The sequence below is a fragment of the Electrona antarctica genome (assembly GCF_951216825.1).
Source record: "Electrona antarctica genome assembly, chromosome: 19".
NCBI classification, from domain to species: Eukaryota; Metazoa; Chordata; class Actinopteri; order Myctophiformes; family Myctophidae; genus Electrona; species Electrona antarctica.
Window position 1 is genome coordinate 16,528,167 of NC_136800.1, and position 22,847 is coordinate 16,551,013.

Genomic DNA, 22,847 nt, shown 5'->3' on the forward strand with positions numbered 1-22,847 from the left:
TATGTATCGGCCATTTATTTGGTGCGCTTCTCGCGCGATCAGACCCCAACGTCATACGTCACCACGCAGATTCGGAATCAGCATGACACTACTACTACAGCACGAGCGGTGACAGACAGTTCGAGAAGAAGCAAGCAGCATTTGTTGTTGTTGTGTTAGGTAAGCGAAGAAATCCCTGCGTTCCTCAAAATAATAACCGATTTAATACTCACATTTGTACTTAATCATACATGTATTTCTTGTACACAGTATCTACGTGTATCGAACAACATAACCTGGTCAGAAAGATGGCAGAGAGCGACTGGGATACCGTGACCGTGTTGAGGAAGAAGGGGCCGACCGCCGCTCAGTCGAAATCCAAGCAGGCCATTACTGCCGCACAGCGCCGCGGCGAGCAGCTGGAGACCAGCAAGAAATGGTCGGCGGGGCAGAACAAGCAGCATCTTGTGACCAAAAACACGGCCAACTTGGACCGCGAGACGGAAGAGCTGCACCACCAGAGGGTCCCGCTGGAGGTGGGGAAGGTGATCCAGCAGGGCCGACAGGAGCAGGGCCTGACGCAGAAGGACCTGGCCACTAAAATCAATGAGAAGCCGCAGGTCATTTCTGACTATGAGTGTGGGAAAGCGATTCCCAACAACGTGGTCATGGGCAAGATCGAGAGAGTGATCGGGAGGAAACTGCGTGGGAGAGAGATTGGACAACCACTAGAACCCAAAACGAAACCAGAAACCACCGGAAAAAAGAAATGAACACTAAACGACTGATGCAACTCCTCGATCCGCCACCCTCCTCCACCTGCTTGTTTTGATTCTGAACCCAACAACCCAGGTGTTTGCTGCACACTGCACAGTTTGGGCAATATGCTGTTTGCCTTTACATAGAATGTTATGGTTCTCTGAAGTACCATGATGATACATTTTTGATATGCTGTGCAACCGGATATGGCTACAGTACAGTATATATATATATATGTTATGTTAAAATAAATCAACAATTTTGGCAATATATTGCTTGCCTCTACATTTAATTTGGCAATATATTCCTTTGCCTCTGCATTTAAGTTTGGCAATACTGTTTGCCTCTACATTTAATGTTGTGGTTCCAAGTACCTTCAGTTTTGATATGCTGTACCCACCAATTTCTTTATCTGTTGCATTAAAAATAAATCAACTGCAACAATTTTGGCAATATGTTTGCCTTTACATTTGATGTTGTGGTTTCCTAAGTACCCGATACATGTTTTTATATGCTGTACATCAGTGGTTGTAGTTCTCAAAGAATCCTTAGTTAAACTTCACTACCTAGAGAAGAATGATCATAGGTTTAACTGTCCACGGTCATCTCCCCACCTAAATTAGACAGGAAATTCTGTATTAAAATCTGATCGAACAAATCCTCTTGTGAGGGACCCTGTATTTCAAATGGGGTCCACTAATCAGTTTAGGGGCCCTTGACCAGTGTTGTAGTGGTACTTTTAGAAGTGGGGGGACACCCCATAAAACATTTGCGTGCATGTGCGCAACACGTGCAGACACTATTGAAACATGCAGATCAGCCAATTTAGAAGTCAAACATTTTTGCCAAAAAAACATTTTAGACGAGAGAAGTGGGGGGATGGCGCTCCCCTGCCTCCTCCCCACTACACCACTGCCCTTGACATTAAGGCCCAGGCCACACTACTCTGGATCTGTTGCAAAACGGATATTTTCGTCCTCCGTTTTAGAAAAAATCCCTGGCCATACGACAGAGATATCTATGTCCACACGCAAACGCAGAAACGCATTGAACACAGGATAAAATCACTGCAGTAGCAGGTTTCAATTGTAGGCTATTTGATTTTATATTTACACTTGAGGTGCCAATCATATTTTTTAATGAAATAAGTACCGCATTTTAAAAGCCACCTAAATTGTGAGTGGAAGTGGAACATGTTTCTTTCATTGTCTGTCAGCATGTCACACCATGTGCGTAAATCTCCAAATCCCGACTCTCCTCCATATAATTAAAAAATGACACTTTACTATTGCTCTGGCGACTTGGCAAGTCCTGCACAGAAAATAATAGCAGAGTCAGACCTACAGTATAGAAGTGTCGCGTCCACAACCAGTTGTGAGCTTGTAGAGTGGCTATAATTTCCAGGTGTATAATACAGGTCACGTTATAATGTAGGCTAATAAAAGTTCACGCACATTGACGGCATGTAGGCACAGTGACAATGGAATGCAGTCAAGGGTGCGCCCTTTATTACCTATAACAGGAGAGAGATGTGCCATATATGCGCACAGCGACCCACTCACTATACTTTCTTCTCACCAACCACGCTATTTGAGATTGCATTCACAACTCTCTCTCTCTCTGCACCCTCTCTCTCTCTTCCCCCATGACCATGACCATGAAATGGAGAGCAAAATACAGCACGAGAATATAGTTTCACATGGCTATGCACACGCAGACTTGTTGATGGTGTACTGCGTACTGCGCAATGGCATTTGGCCTCGGTCCTTTATTGGTAGGTTAATATGTCCAAAGTTTATCTGTAGCGAACCGCAATTAATCTATTGTTCAAGCTTCACACTCGGCACCAATACAAATGAAATCACCAGTCCGCACTGGCCTATAGTAGGCTGATATATGTATTATTGGAGGATGCAGCAGAGCAGAGCCTTTGCTCGCGCTGCAGACAGTGCAGTTGATGCAACATATGTTTTAAAGTTGTTAACAGTGATATATAAACATGAACAATCGGAGATATCATCGTTTCTCAAAAGCTCAGTTTCGCATGACTACACAGCTCCACTGATCCGGATATTTTCGAAAATCGTTTGCGTGTGGCTGAAAGGCCCAAAGAAATGTGCGTTTAGCAAAAGATCCACATACGTGTGGCCTGGGCCTCAAATAAACGTTTCAGAACTACTTTCCCTTTTACATCAAAAGGCTTTCTTGCCAGGTTAAATCCAAATTAAAATATCTTCAATGATAGATGAGCAATACAAACTTGTTTTAGCTAAAGTATTTTTCCCTCCTGACTTGGATAATTATTTTACTGCATGAAATGCACAAATGTTTTCTTAAGAGCCCCTCATTGTGTACTTTGTTTTTGTTGCAACAAAAAATATATACAAATCCTAAGCAAACCTAACTTCTCAGACAGGGAAAAAACTAAAATCACAAACAGCCGTTTTAACTCTTTATTCACAAATCACTAATAAGAAGCACTGGTGGTACAGCATTTAGCATGACACGATTATTGATATCCAATCCTGTTGGCTGACGCCACTTAAGAGTTCAGTTGAACCACACTGCCTTAGGGCCAGTGAGCAAGTCCATGGATGTTTGGTCACTGACTGAAGGTCCTTGTCCAGTAACTGCATTGTAGGAGGCCTTCAGCACTTGATGAACTTGTGTGTAACCTCATATATCCCCACAGACTCGTTGACCTTCTCATCATAATCGTTCCAGTCCTGAAAATGAGCATGTAAACACAGAATATTCAAAAACACTGAGTCATACCAGTGTTCTGCAGTGAAAATAGATCTACAAGCACAACATGCCACAATGTGATAACTGAACTTGTAGATTGGCTATTTTGTGTCAATGCACAATTTGATTAGCTGCTGTGTTGCTTACATCAGTGATTTATAAGGTCTGTTTTGCAGCCTGCCATGTTTTTACCCTGCTGTAGTTTATCCTGAAATGGAAAACAAACTACAAAATCAGCATTAGGTTTTCATTCCCCTTTATGTGGTTAAACATAGCTATAATCAGACGATCAGAGATCTCCACCAACTGATGTGATAACTGGAAATCTAAATTCAATATATGGGCTACAGCAGAGAAAACTAAAGCCAAAAAACCTAGACCTACTGGTGCGGAGCAAAAAGAGATCCCCAGCCCTGCCCCCTGCATCATTCATGGGGAGACAGTGGGGTTGAGTTCCAGGGCATACTGAACAACCGAACTGGACGCATGGACGGAGGTCTTCTACAAGAAGAGCAGGGCAAACAGGTTCTTCCTGAGGAGCTCAGGTCTGTTGGCTTGTGTAATAGGATGCTACAGAAAGATGTTCTACCTATCTGTTGTGGCAAGTGTCATCTTGGTGTGGTGGTGAATGTGAGCACAATGAAGAAGCTGGTGGCTATCACGTCTAAACCCTTCCATCCCCATCCACAAGGAAATAGTAGGGCGACTGAGTACCAATGGTGAACGCAGAACAAATCATGTGCCAGCAGCCATGAAATAGAACAATGACTAATGCTCAACCCAACATCAGGTCTCCCACCTTGTCCGTGGCCACGGTCGAATGACCAATATGATTGTTCTTGCAACCCTTATATCCCGTGGACTAATGACTAATGACAAATATAACTCTTGTGAAAAAAAAAACCTGGTGTCTCTATCTTCCATTCCTGCTGTGTTCTCATCTGATCTATTTGCCTTTTGTATGACTGGTTTAACTGTCATGGTGACTACATTTCTCTTATGGGATCAATAAATGTCTATCTACTTGAAACACCTGGCAGCGTGACCTGGATGCAGATGTGTAGAGGACAGGTCTGGGTATTTTGGGGAGAGCTGTTGAAACGAACACAGGACTTGAGCCTATGCTCAAAATTGGGCATAGGCATAGGCCTGAAACCATCCCAATATGAAGGGCCCTAAATGATTTGTATTAGATCTGCAATGCTGTTATTTTGGTGGAAAGGGAAACTAATTGTTTCCACCCAGTTTAAGGCTATTCATTGAGTCACCAGATGTATCGGTAAGCACAGATCTCTGACCGTCTGGCTGCACAAGACTATCTAATAGGATGTAGATAAAAACTACTGTATGAAGTGATCCAAAAGTTAATTTAGGAACGATTGTCCTCTAGTGTCATTCCTGGGGCAGTGGCACTCACTTTTTCTAGCAAGGTGATCTCAGGAAACGACGTCCCAGAATCTGTTCCTTGTGCAGCAAAGCCAGCCTGGTGGATATTTGAAACAATACAAAGTAATCATTACGACCATAGCAACATCCAAGTTTACAGAATGTTTCACACACAATGTGTCCGTGAAAGAATGCAATGCATTGGTGCTTTGAGCTTTTTTATGATCACCATTCACCACATGCTAGGCTTTCAGTGTGTGTAGTGAGGGTATACGTGTAGTTTTTTAATGGATAACACTTGACCAATTATGCATTATACAGAATCTCTTCATTTCATTCAGTCTCTGCCATAGTTCAAAATGCAGGTGAAGTATTACGGAATTAATGATTTACAAACTACACATTAGGTGGTTCTGGTTCCCAAACTGTGGAATGAACTCCCTATTGTAATTGGAACTTTACTTCTGCATTTTTTCAATTTGTCCAAAATGAGCGCTCAATGTTAAACCCCAGATGCGCAGGGTTTAATTGTGCTAAATGCACGGGCCCACCTGCAGTTCCAGCTTTGATCAGTAGGGCCGATGGCTTCTACTTGGGCCAACCGTTCTGGGGGCTTGGTGGGACCCGGAAGGTTCCAGGCTCAATCCCCTGAGAAATACACTGAATCCCTGAATCCCTAACTGCAGATTGGTGCCTTGAATCATGGTTGCCTCCACGGTCGTTGTGTGAATGTGTGTGAGAATGGGTGAATATAATGCACATTTTATCCAAAGTCCTTTGGACAAAAGATGTATAGAAATCATTTATGTGATTTAAACAACCCAAATTCTCCCAAATCATCAAACACTACAGCGCAGAGCAGCTCATTTTTAAGCCAAATTATTGACAGAAGCAATGCAGTGCACCCTGCTGATGTTTCAGCGATATTACTTAATGTTGTACTACTGTATGTAACACTACGCTACACATTCTGTATACATCCTAGTAACAGCTTTCACCTGAGGCTGGAAGTCAACCGGCTCCAGACCTCGACACTCAAACTGCACCATTGTCTTGAACCTCTCGTCGTCCTCCGCCTTCAGGACAACACAAACAGCACCGAGAGAAATACAGACAACGGTGTAAGTAGCTGAAACAAAGAAGCATTGTGACTCAACATCCCATCATTGTTCGTGAAGCACTGATGATGTTGGAGGCTGTCCTACTCCTGCTCCACTTGGTGAAGTGGAGCAATTCAAAACTCTCAGACAAGTTTGGAGTAGTTTGGGTTGTTAATCATGTTAATGGACAATTTAAACACGATTTGTTGTATACATAAATGTGTGCCCGTATCGCACACTGAAAATAGCAGATCTACAATCTCACAACACATAAAATGCCACAAAACCATCAGCTACAGCATTTTTGGTGCGCAACACGATGTGCAACAAAGTATAACTCTGGTTCCAGGTTCCTCAGGTTAAAGGTGCAAGCCGCCTATGACATATGCAAGAGCAGACCTATTGTAATATGTACTTTTACTTACATTGTAAGGCGTGATAGTATTTCCCAGGATATCTATAAACAAACAAACAATATAGAGGCCATTATTCTTTAATCTATTACAGATTTCACTTCAAACCGTGACAACTTAACTCTGCAGAGTCTGTAGCCGTACCCTAGGGTCCCTCGTAGGTTTTTCCACCCTCCTTAGGACGCAGATTTACCCACTGTCTGTTCACAGAGACCTGCTCGGTCGCTTGAGTGTTGGTGAGATGTTTCAAAGACGCATACAACAGCTTTAGGAGACCGCAGAAACGTGTGCGAAAAGGCATTAATCACCGTTGCCGTTAAGTATTTTTAATCTTTTTTTGAAGGTTTTGCTTCGCTGAAATTCTCTCTTCCTCACTTTCCATGTCCCGCCTCCCAAGACACAACAGCATTATAAACATCCTGCATGTACGCGGTCAGCCAATCAGAGGCAGTAACTAGGACGTGCAGCTAGCCAGTCGCCGTTCGGGAGGCGGTACAATGGGAAGTCAACAAGGAAGTCAAGGAAGAGAGAAGTTCAGCGAAGCAAAACTTCAAAAAAATACTTAACGGTGATTAATGCCGTTTCGCACACGTTTCCGCGGTCTCCTAAAGCTGTTGCATCTGTATGCATCTTTGAAACATCTCACCAACACTCAAGCGACCGAGCAGGTCTCCGTGAACAGACAGTGGGTAAATCTGCATCCTATAGAGCACCGAAGTCCTGACGTCACTGTCAGTAGAGGGGTGTCAGTAGGAGCGTCAGTCCACAGGTTCATGTACTTTTTATTTGCATTGTAATCTCCATAGGGGGATTTTAGATCGCCTCATATAAGAACTGTGTTTGCCGGGGTGGTCGGTTTATTTTTCAAACACAGTTCTTATATGGAGATTGGAGATTACAATGCAAATAAAAAAATACATGAACCTGTGTGTTGGTGCCCTCTACTGAAAGTGACGTCAGACTTCGGTGCTCTATGGAGGGTTGAAAAACCTATGAGGGATTGATTGATTGATTGATTTATTAACAGTTTGCAGAATTACAGTACATTTCAAGTACAACTCAATACAAAAACTGTTAACAGCGAGTGGACGACACCTAGGGTACCGCCGTCCAAAATTCAGAAAAGGTAACCGAGGGTCCCAAAAGGGGCTACAGTCTGCACAGTTGTGAAGATGCAGACAGAGATAAGTTGTGGGCTCTTACCAATAGAATTCTCCCTCGCACAAAGTTTACACTTCTGCACCATGCTGGCACTGCTTCTGCCTCCTTTTAGAGGTGTGCTTTCCTGGGGAAACAAATAAATTCAATTCATATTTGTATTATGTATTATATTTGTATATTTGTATTTATATGTGTAGAGTACCATTGTTGCGTTTGCTAGCAACCCATATGGACATAAAAGATAATCAGGCCCTTACCGCAAGGGTTACATATTGCCATTTATCTGGAACTTCCCCGCAGTTTCCGCATTTTAGCTGAATCAAGAGAAGGAGCCATGATGTTTTGTTAGTTCATACAAAAGCCAACTTGTGCTCTGTGTGAGAGAAAGAGGGACAGTGAGTCATCACAGCAAAACATTAGGATTTCTTTCACCTTCCTTTGCAATCAATAGGGTTTAGGGAAAATCAGGTGTTGTATACTATACTGTCAGAAATGCTGCATAGGCAGCTGCAAGCAATTTAGATGCTAGCTGCAATTTTTAAAATGGGTTGAATCTAGAGTTGCAATACCCTCCATTGACAGCCCATTCATCCAAATAGAAAAGTCTGATCTGCTTGTATTATTAAACAAAGTTAAACTCACCAACATTGCAGCTGTAAGGCAAGCTTATCCTCTTTCAATCTGCAAAGAAAAAATCCCCCGTAGACATGTTATGTCTGCTAAGAAATTCTGTGCTGTGATCAGTTTTTCTAAATAGAGTTTGGAAGGAGCACTCGTTTTCATTAACGCATCGTGCTGCTGCTTCCTGCATTATGTGCAAATTTGAAAGAGGTGGTACACAGGGCCATACAGTGACTTCCGACGAGTGCTTCCAAACTTCAAAATAATCAATGTCTTGACAGAAAGTAACTCATAACATGTCTACGGTGGATTTTTATGAAAAGAAAAACGTAGATTGAAAGAGGATAATTCAAGTTTACAGCTGCAATGTTGGTGAGTTTAATGTCATTTAATACAAGCGGATCTGACTTTTCTATTTGGATGAATGGGCTGTCAATGGAAGGTGTCGCAACTCTAGATTCAAGTTTTCAACCCATTATAAAAAAAGATCTAGTGTTGCAAATTGTGGCTACCGTATTAAGTACGTCCTATCTGATTGTATTAAACGACCATAAACTCACCAAATTGCAGCTGTACTGAAAGCTTGGGTTATCCACTTTGTTTGTCTTTGGTCAAGAGCTATGCTTTTCTAAAATTCCACATATACAGGACTTGACAAGTTGACAGACGAGGATAACCCAAGTTGGTGCAATGTTGAGCCAATGTTGATATTTCGATCAGGATAAATCTATCACTAGTGAATATGTATAAAGGTCAAGGATATAATTATATCCTTTATACATATTCACTAGTGATAGATTATACGTTTAATTAATGCATTAATACATTAATGTACAACAATGGTTAATATGAACAGTGTCAGGTGTAGCCGCAATTTGCAACTCTAGATTTGTTTTATAATGGGATGAATCTAGAGTTGCCAAGCTTGTTTTTCATAAAAATCCCCCGTAGACATGTTATGAGCTACTTTCTGTCAAGACATCCTCTGCAGGTGATTCTTTTTCTAAGTGTTGCAGTTTGGAAGCACTCGTTTTTGTTAACGGGTCGCGCTGCTGCCTCCTGCATTATGTGCAAATTCGAAACAGGTGGTACGCTGGGCCGTTCAGTGACTTATGACGAGTGCTTCCAAACTCCAGCACTTAGAAAAAGAATCACCTGCACAGAATGTATTGACAGAAAGTAGCTCATAACATGTCTACGGGGGATTTTTATGAAAAACAAGCTCGGCAGATTGAAAGAGGATAATTCAAGCTTGGACTACAGCTGCAATGTTGGTGAGTTTTACGTTGTTTAAGACAAGCAGATCACAAACCAAATTGGATGAGTGGAGAGTCAATGGAGGGTATTGCAACTCTAGATTCATCCCATTGTAAACAAATCTAGAGTTGCAAATTGCGGCTATGTCAGGCGGTCTTCAACAGTGAGTATCTGGACTGGATAACAGGCTGCTATCAGCAACTAATATAGTAGTCATCATCATAGTCCTAAACCTAAATGAATTTAAAAGTGATTCTCTCAACAGGCATCCTTATGTTATGAATTATGATGTATCATGTATCTATTCGGTTTCATAGATTTCAATGGAACGAGAGGTAAATAGCCGGCCTATATCATATTGTTTTGACTGACAGGCTGACAGCAATGACATGACAGGTATCCTTACTTTTAGAAACCAGCGGAAATCCTCGCCCACGGGTCGTACATTTGTGATATTCTCCAGGGTGGCTTTGAACTGCAGCCCGAATTTCTGTTTATGGGGGAGAAGAAAACCAGATGTGTGCTGTATAGTTACACAAACTCATTGTTAAAACCTACCATGCAGTTGTTATCAATACATACCACCATTTTGAAGTCTTCCTGTACTGTTAACGTGCGTGCGTGCAAACGTAAAACTAAAACGTACGCTTTCGTCAACGTAGACACAAGAGGTCACTGTTCTGCAAGATTGGAAGTTGTGACATGTTTTCCAAATTCCAATGGTTCAGTTGCAAAAGACTGAGAATGCATTTCTATTGCCTTTTGATGGGTGCATATTTTTAAATGTTCCTCAGTCAGAATTAATCAGATAATAAAATCTTGAGAATAAGATTGGTACCAGTTTACCCCGAGGCTTGTTTATCCCCAACAATTATTAGAAGCTCACATTCATTATCACCATGACCAAACAACCCCACTATCACTATAAAAATGTCAGACATGTAGGTTTTAGTCTACTTACAGTTACAGTATAGTATGATTCAGGCATATTTCTTCACATTGTGTCAACTCCACCCTCACACTACAACCCATCCTTGTCGATGAGGAACCACTGTGGAAGATTTCACTTATCTGGTAAGTTACTTACTCATCAGTAAGTAAGTTTGTTAAGTAGGCCTAAGCACTGTTTGTCTGCATGTTCTCAAAAGTTTTTCAAGGACCCAGATAGGCCTATTCACAATGGCTCTCAACCTTTTTTATGCCAAGGACCCCCAAATTGTATTGACCCACAACTGAGTGCCAGGGACACCAGAAGAATGGTTAAAAACATTACACAATTATTCAAAATCAAATATTTTCCAAAATAGCAGATGTACAAGCTGTAGATCAGCTGTAGATCTGCTGTTTTTATAGCCAACGTATACATTGATAAAGTGGTTAAAATGATTGTTATGCTATATTAACCACCGTTAACCCTGGGCCCCACTTCCCCAATTACACTAATACAGAGATTTCACTGTGGAAACACACACACACTTGCAAATGCAATTGTCAATATGACCACTGCTTGATTTCTACATATTTGTATAGGCCTACATATTTATTAGTTATTATGTATTAGTTGTGTAGAGGTTCTATGCATTATTAAGTAACTGAGCGTCTTTGCAAATCACCTGTAATTTATCGAACTTGTATCACAGAATTTTAGACTCCATGCTGCAGTTTGAAGTTTACAGGAAACCAAAGATGGTTGAGGAAACCAATATGCCTTGCAATGTCTTAAAATAACCACCTGGTGGCAACAAACAACAACTTGAAGTGTATGCTAGGAGGGTAGCCTGCCTTGGTAACTAAAAATGAAATATCATAATTATAGTACTACTTATTATAATAATCATGTATTTAACATGTCTTTATAACAAGCAAATTAATTAATTTCCAATGAATCTCAGGCTAATGTGTGCTGCTGTTTGTTGTACAACATGTAAAATTAATCATTAAAGATTTTATTTTGAACAGACAGCTGTTGTTGGACAACCGTGTGAAGTGAGGGGCGCTCTTATCATCATACATAATCATACTGTACATCTTCTCATTCCGGCTAATCACAATTTGCATCTTCAATTTTATGCCCTCACTTAAATCCTCAATGCTCAGCCAATCAAATCATCGCTATGGGGTGATCAGCCAATCAAATCATCGCTAAAATTCATACAAACACACAAAGCTGGGCATAGGAGGGGCCAGCACCCCTCAAAAATGACAAAATAGGCTACTTAAACTTACAAAACTTTAATACTCTCAAGAGAGCAGCAGAACACAACATTAATCAACATTAATAACTCAAAGAACACAATAAAATAACTTGAGTCCTCCTGCAGTGGCGTTTAGAATTGTTCCTGAGAAGAAAAGGACAGCTTACTCTCCAGGGAGTGTCCATCCAGAACGCTCCTGTTCAGAGAGAGAGAGAGAGCCTTTAGTCACAACTCAGATATGCTTTAATTAACCTCTTGAGCCCAGATCCCCTGCCGGCGGGGGCAGAGGCTGTCCACCTCATGAACAGCTCTCAGCGGGTAAATGGGGCTGGTCACGGTCTTAGGTTCCAACTCCGATATTTTAGATTTTCCCTCCTGGACCCCCCTGGGGTTTAAGTTAAGCTACAATGTGGGACTTATTACATGCTTGGGGTGCCGGGGTGGACTGGTGGTATTCTAACTGTTTGAAAAACATTAGACCCGGCTTAACGTTGGGTAGGACAGTGGCTCTCAACGTGGGCTCCGGGAAATGTAGATAATATATCAAAATCCCTTTAACCCTATACACAGTACATTGGCCATTTGAAAATACAAACAAAACGTGTAGATTTTCACTGCTATTTTAACTGCTATTTTAAAAATAATAATAAAAAGGTGTCATGAAATATCACAGGATGCAAAATAAATGCAGATCCTCTGCTCAGTCAAACCTACCTACCTACTGAATTTGGAAATGGTCAGAGGGGTGGTAGGGCGCTGGGTAGGCTGCAGATGGTTGAGTTGAAAAGAACAATCCACTGCCATCCTGAGAGGTAAAACAAAGAGTGAAATAGAGTTCAATAGAGTGAAATGTATACTTGCACTAAATGGCTTGACTTAATGTTCAGAGGTTAGAATGACCGAGAATTGTAAGACGTTATTCATTCCAGAGTTGCCATATAAATATCACACAATTTTTAGTCCTTATGGGGATTATAGGCTATGCAACACTCTGGCAAGTGCAACAGGTAATAGGCCCATCTAATTTATGATCATGCCGAAAATAGATCTATATAGGCCTGCAGATCTGGATACTTTTGGATAGTTTAGGCGTATCAATTTGCCTAAACTGACAAACTCTGTCTGTGTAGGTGTTAGCCCTGGTCCAGTGCTTACAGCGAGACTCAATGTAAGCACTGGACCAGGGCTATGTAGGTGTATGATAGTATACAACTTACAGGGGAAGCAGCAGGTGTGTACATGTAGAACGGTCCATGTGGGCAGGGGTGGGGCGGCATGTTGACCAGGATGCCCGGGCAAGGAGTGCAGCCATTGGGGCATCTTCCCCAAACAACCATGGGCATTGCAACAGGACGGAAGGCAGCTTCCCTCTGCCCTAACTCACGGAAGTAATTAGGAACCTGTAGGTCTGGAGGGAAAGTTGAGACATTATCTAAATGAATGAATGAATGAAAAAATGAATACATGTGGATTTCTGTATACCCGTAAAATATATTGAGGTAGGCTACATGACATGTATACGGTAGCCTATATAGCCTACTACTATAGTGCACTACTAGACATGTACTGTACATGGCCAGTCTAAATTATATTCGCCTATTGTATATGGGTCCCATGCCAGTGCAGTTATTATGCCCTCCACTTTACTAATAGGCCTATGAACTTGACACAGAACAGAAGGAATGACTTGTCTTGGGGCATAATGGGGCAATCTTGCTCAAACGTGCACACGTGGTGGATGATTTCACAAAACACACATATGATAATTAACTCGTAGCCTATTACTGTGTGAGCTTGAGTTATATTTAAAGCCAGTACGCTCGGTAAAGCATACGGACATTAGCCTAAAGCAAAGGACGACGGTACACGTATAGCCTATACGACAGTTATACCTTCCACACAGGCCTTGATGATGGCAAATAATTGTCTATTAATGTTTTATTTAAAGAATATACCGGTAACATTTTCTTGAAATTAAACTGGGCTAAAACACGAATAAGTTGCACCACTCACTCACTTTAAACCGTTAAAGCACAAAGCACGTGGCGTGGCATCCCACCATTAGCATGCTGCAAGAATCATTAAGTGAATGGTAATCAATAGAATGGCCAATTATTAAAAGAAAACTAAATAAAACTTACTAGTTCTATTCATCATCTCCACAAGACCGTCTTGCTGTTGGGTCCTGATGACACTAGATCTTGCTTCCTGATGGTCTCGGTGACGGTCAGGGTTAGGGCTGACCACATGTGGTGGATTCGGGCTGGCTCCTCTCTGAAGAAAATGAATTCGGCTGGGTCCAGAGAACCTCACCTCTTCGGATGGATCCATCATCATCTCGGGAGGTGGAACGGTGCGGAGCTGTGCATAGGTTTTTTTATCTGCCGTCTCCTCGTCCTCCACCTCCAGGACCCTGATCGTTGCCGAGCTGGACTGGGTCTGGCTGGAGGTGTCCGGGGATTCAGCCTCGCCCTCTCCCATCGGTGTTTGTGGGTCGGTCCCACCGGCTCCAGAGTTCATCTTCTCGGAGTTCCTCACCTTCCGTTGAAGGGCCCCGATCTTTGACCTTTCCGTCACCAGTGAACATTTCCAGCACGTACAGTCCAACAACGGGCATGCCCTCATGTGCCCCTTCTGCGGGACGACGTACCCGTGATGTCTGCATCTGGCACACTTGGGCGTCTTGTCCGCTACGCCGCGCACTTGATGTTTAGAACATGACATCTTGGTTGATTATTTATTACCGTAACTTGTAATGATACCTAACTGTTTTGTTTCATAAAATATATTATGTAGTGCGTGCGTGCCGGTGCGTCCTTTCCAAATGATGCCTGTCCAAGAAGTGGACCATCGGTCCAAAAAGGCCAACATTTTAAACCACCTCACTCGCAACATTGTATCAATTAGGCGTGAGAAAGTTCATAAACAAGGGTTCCCAGGAGGAGCACCCCCCTGCCTGACACCTGCTTAATGGGCGCGTGGCACGTACTGTGCGGTATGTGTGTGCGGCCGTGCATGCGTGCGCGTGTGTGCGCGACTGCACGCACGCAAATTTAGGGACTTTCCACTGGAGAGATCACACAGGTGAGGTTGGTTTGGACAATTGCTTTAGCCATATATATTTTTAGATGCTTTAAAATTATCATTATTGCACGTTTACATAAACAGGTTTCTATATTATTTATGTTGGCACATAATACATAATAAAACCATAAAAAACAAACAAACACTAGCACGAAAAACACTCATTGGGCTACTTGTGAAGACGGCTGTGGTTTTGTGCAAAACTAATGCTTGCCTTTGATTCAGAATCATGAATAACCCCTAGTTTGACATGTCACATGTTAAAGCATAATTCAAATTTGAAAATGTTAATTGCCTTATATAGGTTTTCAATGGTTTCAACCGTTTGACCGTTTGATCCACAATTTATGTAATAATCAATTTTGAATATGTTATTTGGATGACCCTAAGGAATCGGATTATAAAAAAAACCTTATGTCAATCACCATCGTTGAGACGCTGATTAGACTCTCTCTCTCTCCCTCTCTCTCTCTCTCTCTCTCTCTCTCTCTGAGGGAGATTTGACTGGGTCCCTGCAGAATACAAAATGAATATAAAATAATAAATTACCGGTAGTTAGATTTTCAGCATAAGTCAGATCTAAATTCTGCTTTCACTAAAACAGCCATTTAAATCCCTACTGGAAACTATTATTTAGGAAAATATGGCAAACCTGTGAGCGAAAAATGAAAGATAATTGGATGTGTTATTAATATTGAAACACATTTTTACCCATAATTCTGATGAAAATCCTTTCAATTATCTCACCATCCATAATAAACATTTTATGAACAGCTGCTATAAGTAGGCCTAACGAAATTCAAGTTTCTATCCTTCCCCTGGCCGGAGCACAAAATGGAGCTCATTACCAAGGTTGGCAGTGATTCTATATCCAATGACTCATGTAATTAAATAAGCAATGCAAGAAGATCACAGGTGCCCTTGTGTGCTGTGTTTGTGTATGAGTGCATGTGCAAGTCTGTTGTGGAGGGAGAGAGGAAGATTTATGATTGTGTCTGTCAGATGTCATTTGCCCATCTGTGTACATACGCTCCTGTGTGTGTGTGTGTGTGTGTGTGTGTGTGTGTGTGTGTGTGTGTGTGTGTGTGTGTGTGTGTGTGTGCAAGCGAGCGCACTGTGCGCATGTGATTGTGTGCACACGTATGGACTCACATAAGCATTCTGTGAATAGGTAACCACTACCAATACTGTGCCCTGTCTCTCTCTGACAAAGGCATTCACTGCTATTCACATTGAAGGGGTACAGTCACCTGTTTCAGTCACAGCATTGATCCCCATAATAATGGTTTATTGCACTGACATGGTGCAATTTTTATTTTATTTTTGGACTAGCAGTGCCCAATGCCCAGTCCTTTTTCTGTAGGCCTGTTGCTGCGTTCAAATGGGCAGATGGAAAAGATGCAAAGCTACACAGTGTATTTGTAGCTGTTGTAGCTTTTGCAGCAGCTATAAGCGTCGGATTTGCTTCATAGCTTCACATCGCTGACTTCCATTGACAATGATGCGTATTTGGGTCTGCCCGTGTGAATGCAACCACCAAAGACGTTTTACTGTTGTTATAGCCTGGTATGGCGATGCTTAACCACTTTCAATGTCACGGCTATGCCCTGATTTGGGCATAGCCGTTATTGGGCATCGAATGCGAAAAATCACAGAAACACCCTGATACCACTACAGTGTCAACAGTGTAACCAGTACAATAATCGCAGTCACACCCAAGTTGATCCAACAGTGTTACTAAGAAAGAAACACCGGTGACATTATGATGCAGCCACCGTTCTAGAATGTCAGATGACTGGACAAGTGGACAGTAGTGTAGACACTGCTGAATATTCTTGGCTTCCTCACAAGTTCCAACACCCTGAACCTTAATTCCATTTTGGGAGCACTCCCAAAGCCTTATTGATCCAGATGTTTTAGAGCTGTTCCCAGCAGGAGGTGTCCTAAATCCTTGACACCTTTCCCCCTTACTCATGGGTGACCTCTCTCCACCCCGATATTCTCTGACTCTTATGCTGTATGAAATTGTCAAGGACAGTAATACAGAGATTCTCAACCTTTTTAAATTCAATGACTCCCAGTTTGACATGCATTATAGTATACCACAGACCCCCATTTTATATAATTTCATCTCAATATTTTAAGTCTGAGAGTATACAAATGGAACGAAATTGACCCGTAGAAGAGTCTGTTTGGTTTAATTTGTACACTTTTAGAGTTACAGACCCATATGGGTATATCTGGTTCCTATCAATCGTTTAGCTGGGGACCCCCAGAACTTTCTCAAGGACCCCTAGAGGTCCCTGGACCGCACATTAAGAACAAGTAATAGTACATATTGAACTCTCCCGGTACATACAGCATACTGTCATCATGCCCATTATCTTTCAAATACACAGCAAGGTTAGGTCACAGTGTATTCCATCACCTTCTTTATGATTATCTTTATAACGGCATCATAAGTGAGCTGTATAGTGGAGTGCTATACGTTTTAAAAAGTGATATTTTAACATGTGAAAGCACAGAATTAGGGACCTTACAATCACATTTAGCTGCTTGTACCTGTGTAGTGACAAATAAACCTCCTTGATTCTTGATAAACACTGTAACTGAATTGCCATTAGCATTCAGTGTGTATCTGTGCTGAAATCACACGCATGGATTTGAACTTTTAATGAAAGTCTCTTCAAAGCTCTCTTTGAATTAAGCTTTCCCTGCTGTATACAGTGCAATTTATATAAATTCTGTTGAACCATTTTGCAGGATCTGCCCTTAAGGAATTCTGCATTCTCTCTCTCTCTGTCTATGCCTCTCTCTCTGTCTCGCTCTCTTGTGTGCAGATGTGCTTTTCCTACTGCTTAATCCTCGGTGTGCTAAAAGCGTTTTAATTTTGTCATGATTCACTCTTCACAGCAAATTGACTGCAAACTCAATTTAGCTTGTGTTATCTCCCAGATTGATGAGATTCAATTTTTATCCAGTTAATTTTCTTTCATTATGTACAGCTCCAAAGGGATTTGAATGCATGCCATGCATAACGTTGCAAATTGCAATCTATTTGAAGTGATTTATTTTACTTGGAATTCCCAGTACAAACATGGGGGGTATTTCTCTGTACACTGGTATCCTCCACCTGATGTTCATTTAACTGTGATCCCTTTTTACAATCTAAATGTTAAATTACTCTTTACTGTGTATCACTACAACTATTTCTGTTAAATGACTCTCTGGATTTTACTGTGTATCACTACAATTATAACTATTTCTGTTATGCAATGAGCGTGTTGTGGGAAGGGGCTGGTGTCTCCCATATGTGTGGTTAACAGGACACCATATTTTTAGATAGAAGACCATTTACTTTGCCATTAGCCCAGGATTGACTGAATTAGAAAGGTGCACATGAGTGGAGCATATATCTTCACCAGGCCAGGTGGCATGGCTGTGCCATTCCAATTTGGGTTGATTGGATGTTGTGTTATGACATTGATGTTGATATGATTAGAACTTTTTATAGGCCCCACCCACTTATTTTGGAAGTTGATTACAGGTAAACAGTATGGAATATCAAAAATCATTTTGACTCTTATTGTCACATAAACAACTCCAGAGATCATGTATACTCGTACAGTATACCTAATTGTGTGATGATTATGATGTGACACGTTGTGTGAGATGTTGCATCCAACAGCCAATCTACAGATTGGCTGTTTTCATGCAACACTGCCGCACAATGAAGTATAAATCACGCATAAATTGAGGTCAGAGGGGATTAACTTCAGCATCAGTTTATCCATTACAATGACTGATTAGACTGTCAGCGATGGTATGGCCTATTTGACTGACAGCATTGTTGGGTCTGGCAGAAAGCCACCGTGTCCTGTAAATACCATTGTTGCTCCGAGGACTGTAACCCCATTGTGTTAAGCAAGAGCAATAACAGCAGCACTGTGTGGTTAATGATAGAGATGCGAGCCTGCGAGGGCCACACAGCCGCAGAGAAACTATAGTGTCCACTTCACTTTAACCATTTGCATATGGACATGTGTAACTAACTTTGCATAATTGTAGCAGTTCATATATACAGTACTGTGTGTGCGTGTGTGTGTGTGTGTGTGTGTGTGTGTGTGTGTGTGTGTGTGTGTGTGTGTGTGTGTGTGTGTGTGTGTGTGTGTGTGTGTGTGTGTGTGTGTGTGTGTGTGTGTGTGTGTGTGTGTGTGGGGTGGGGGGGATCATGGTGCTACCGCCTGGGGCCCAAAGCTACAGTGGGCCAGAGCCAACCAACTATACTTTCCCCCCCCCCCGCTGCATCGCGGCATAGAAAGCAATATTCTCCCATGCCTCGATCTGGGTTTCCAAGGCTACTCGGTACCTGACTCACCCGCTGGTGTGTTCATGCGTCTGCCGCTAAATCTGCATTGATTATCATACATAACACTCCATAGAGGACGATACACAAGGTAATAAGGCTTCAGTGCTCTGTGTCATAATGCCACGTATAGTGACGGCAATTGTGAGTACTTTGGAGCTATATGTGCTACAGCAGTTTAAAAATGTCAGGCATTGTTTCTTTGTGGACTTCTCATTCCAAAAAGGTAGAAAGAATCAGTAGATTATCATTGCTGCCTCTATATGTTGTATTGTAGTTTAAATAGACTGGACTGTTAAACGTTAAGACGTTCTGTGCTGAGATATTGTTATTTCCTTCTGATAGCTGGGGTGTGGAGGACCCGAAGCATGGTCCAAGCTCGGGCCCCGGAAAGTCTCAACCTGGCCCTGTGTGCATTACTGTATGTGTTTTATGATAAATGTTTCAACATAGTAAATGTTAAAGTCATGCTGCTAGCTGCACTGTACATACACTGTAGCTTTTTGGGAGCTTTCAAAACGGTGTGCAGAATTCCTCCTTCTTTTCAATTATATCTCTTTTGTTCAAGCACCCGTTGAATTGACTGGGATGTGCATGTACCTCCTGACCAACATGCACTGTAGCTCTCACGATTAAAGGTCAGTCAACATGAGCAATACAGTATCTAACCCCTCTTTAAACATTTATCTCTTGGTCTGAACCATATGACCATATGACTATATGACCAGTAAACAGGTGATACCATATTCTGTTTACCACGGCATCTATCTATAAATGCACCAAGTCTCTGTACGTACATACGTGTGTACGTCTGTAATCCACATAACTCGAGAACCGTTTCGCCCCACCGACTTTAAATTCGACACACACGTTCCACATCCTCACGGGGAGTGCAGTGCCGGGTGTCGAGTCCGTCGGGTAGCCGGTTGTCCAGAACCAGCTCAAAAGCCTCTGCCCGGGCTCTTGACCTGATCACCCCAATATCTCCATATATGGAGCTGGCCTGTTCTGACATCACAACACTTCATATTTGGGCATGCCTGACTCAGAACTGACATCACAATGATGTTCTGACAACTGCATACATTCCATATTTGGGCATGCCTCACAAAGAACTTGTGCATAAAAGGGACACAGATGTAGCTGGTCTGTTCTGACATCACCATGATATTCTGACATCACAATGATGCGCGACCTCGCCCTTTATTAGCCAATTGATCACGCCTGATCACCCCCCATCGGGCACTATTCTAGTATATAAATAAATTCGTCATCTCATGAGCCTCGAGGTCTCGTGCTTGAAAGCAAGGTTTGTCTTGCTTTTCATGTGATATAAATAAATAAATAATGCATAATGTCGGAGAGAGAAAGAGAGACTGAATGTTGAGAAGAAGACAGGGTCCATTAAAACAGCACTAGTAGCTATATCACACCCACCCAGGCACAAATATGAAAACCATTGATCTTTCACCACCCAAAACACATGCTCTTGGAGTGCCCTTGAGCAAGGCACTATTGAGAGGCTCGATGATCCACCATTGCTGTAAGTGTAAAGAATTGGTCCATTGGAGTGAACAGATTTGTCATCGTCACACACACATAAGGCCTGCATGTGTGGCGGCCTCCAGTCCATGCAGTGTCATCTTAATTTCTCTGAAGCATACACTTTAATAACTTATTTTATTTTTGTCTCTCTCACTTTCTTCCTTCCTTCAGCCGTCCAAACCAAATGTGTCCACACACACAGGAACCCACAGTTGCACAAAATTGCCTGACCTCCTGATCCCCCTTTTCTATTTGCTGCTGCCAGGCTTTGGCTCTATTAACTGTCTGTGAAGTCAAATTGATCCATGGCCGCCTGGGTGGGTGTGATATAGCTACCAGTGCTGTTTTAATGGCCCCTGTCTTCTTCTCAACATTCCGTCTCTCCCTCTCTTTCTCTCTGAAACTATCTAGAAAATGATCAACCATTTAGTCAATGTTTGTCATAACTCATTTAATTGTATAGTGGCTGAAGAGATTTTTATTAGATGTTTTTATTTGATGACCTTATTAATGTGGGGGGGACACACACATATATATTTGACATATAGACTGGACTGGTGCTGGGAGGGGAACAGGTAGCCTATCTATAGGCTACTTTACTTCAGTAATAGTCTTTGGGGGAAACAAATATTGCACTTTTGACTCCACTAATTTCTAGGAAGGGGAAAACAATACATTATGAATTAATAGGCAAGCAGTAGTCTACTGCAGTACTTAAATGTAATTGAGTTGATTAATATTTGACCAGGAGTAGCTCCTATCTACATACTCTTGGTCAAATACCCTATTAGTCTACTTGCCAGCCTAGAGCCCCGGTGAACCCGGACATGTTGAGTACAGTACACCAAGGTTTTATGTTAGTATGGGTCCCAGCATGTAGAAACTGTCAGATGCTAACCTGCATATGTTGAGCAATTTTAATAATTGTCATCATGCTTTATGTAGCATGTAACGTGTCAAACTAGGGGGTTTTCATGATGCTGAATCCATTCCAAGCATTAGTTTTGCTTTTGCAACAACAAAAAAACACTCCTTGGGCTAAAAACGGTCATAGCTTACTTCTTAGCCCAAGGAGTGTTTTTGTGCAAAACTAATGCTTGGAGTGGATTCTGCATCATGAAACCCCCCTAGTTTGACACGTCACGTGCTATACTTAAAGCATGATGAAATTTAGATTATTTTTTCCTTATAGGTTGTTAATGGTATGGTCACATATTATGCCAATTATTAAAATTGCTCAACATGTGCAGGTTAGCATCCGGCAGTTTCTACATGCTACATACATACTCAACATTTCTAACAAAAAGATTTGGTGTACTCAACATGTTCACATTCTGGCAAATGGACTATAGTTTATACCACTGGATAAAATGCAGGTGCTATATTGTTGTGTGCTCCTCCTCCAATATTTCATCCAAGTACATGTGTCCTATCCTATTACACTGACAAAATGAAAATCTGTATATGCACATAAGCTTGAAATGGAGCTGCAGCAATACAACTGAGTATATAGAACAGCAGGACATTGGAACATAATATGAAAATATAGACTTTCTTATAGTAGGCTAATCCTCATCTTGGCACAATCCCCGCCCTCACGGCGTCATCGCCATCACCGGTTCATTTGGCTGCTGAGGCAGAGGGTCTTGTTGGAGGCAGCAGTACCACCGTCGCATCGCTAGAGGAAAGGCTGCGTGGGTCTCTGACTGCCTTTTGTTTGTGGATGTTGGATGAACACAGCATCACCTCCTCCAGAAATGTGGACGGATATAAGGAAATTACTACTTTTTCATTTGTTAGTCCTGAAGCTCCATTCGTCGGACGGTGAGTTCGGTTTATTTTGTGTTTCTTGTTCTGTGGCTAAAAAACAGATACATGTATCAATAGAAAATTGTGCTGAATAAATTCGCTTTCCTCTGTGCAGTGAGGCTGGAGAGTAGCCCGACTGAACTGACTGGAAGCGTTCCTGCTGGCACACACATGCTAGGATATAATCTTCTACTGAGAGGGAGTCTCACACACATTTTAAACCTATTCATAATTTACAGCGATGCATTTTTAATGGCCAGTAGTATAGTTTAGTAAGAGTATTATGATTCAGTCAGTGACAGTGTAAGGTCCATTAAACTGGGGGAATGCCATCGTCTCATCATGGTACATGTGGCTGACTGTACGAGCATCCATGCTGCAACATAGTGGCAATAGTGCCTAGTCTGCCTACTACATTAAATCGAAT

General features: G+C 41.9%; 3 protein-coding genes across 5 annotated transcripts in view; 2 read left to right on the top strand and 1 right to left on the bottom strand.

Moving 5' to 3' along the window:
* The first annotated feature begins 16 nt into the window (after window positions 1–16).
* Window positions 17–1,870, top strand: LOC306943607 (endothelial differentiation-related factor 1 homolog). The gene is made up of 2 exons (XM_079530035.1): window positions 17–159; window positions 250–1,870. Exon 2 carries the CDS (start codon window positions 288–290, stop codon window positions 750–752), a length of 465 nt encoding a protein of 154 aa, XP_079386161.1. The 5' UTR covers window positions 17–159; window positions 250–287; the 3' UTR covers window positions 753–1,870.
* Window positions 1,871–3,176: 1,306 nt separating this feature from the next.
* On the bottom strand, window positions 3,177–10,104 carry czib (CXXC motif containing zinc binding protein). Of its 3 annotated transcripts, XM_079530455.1 has the most exons (9): window positions 10,004–10,021; window positions 9,828–9,911; window positions 8,186–8,224; window positions 7,801–7,857; window positions 7,586–7,667; window positions 6,395–6,426; window positions 5,868–5,945; window positions 4,901–4,966; window positions 3,177–3,464 (listed from the first exon to the last, which is right to left on the bottom strand). In XM_079530455.1, the coding sequence occupies exons 3-9, from the start codon at window positions 8,189–8,191 to the stop codon at window positions 3,387–3,389; spliced, it is 399 nt and encodes a 132-aa protein (XP_079386581.1). In that variant the 5' UTR covers window positions 8,192–8,224; window positions 9,828–9,911; window positions 10,004–10,021; the 3' UTR covers window positions 3,177–3,386. The 3 variants fall into 3 exon arrangements, with proteins under 3 accessions (XP_079386581.1, XP_079386579.1, XP_079386580.1); XM_079530453.1 differs by lacking the exon at window positions 8,186–8,224 and having other exon boundaries at window positions 10,004–10,104; XM_079530454.1 differs by lacking the exon at window positions 10,004–10,021 and having other exon boundaries at window positions 9,828–9,996.
* Window positions 10,105–22,341: 12,237 nt separating this feature from the next.
* The window catches only part of LOC306943004 (low-density lipoprotein receptor-related protein 8-like), a gene marked incomplete at its 5' end in the record, with an annotated part of 96,047 nt that continues 95,541 nt past the window's right edge, over window positions 22,342–22,847 (top strand). Inside the window, one exon of the mRNA XM_079529209.1 lies at window positions 22,342–22,435. Within this exon, the coding sequence (XP_079385335.1) occupies window positions 22,342–22,435 (94 nt within the window). The remainder of the gene's footprint in view (window positions 22,436–22,847) is intronic.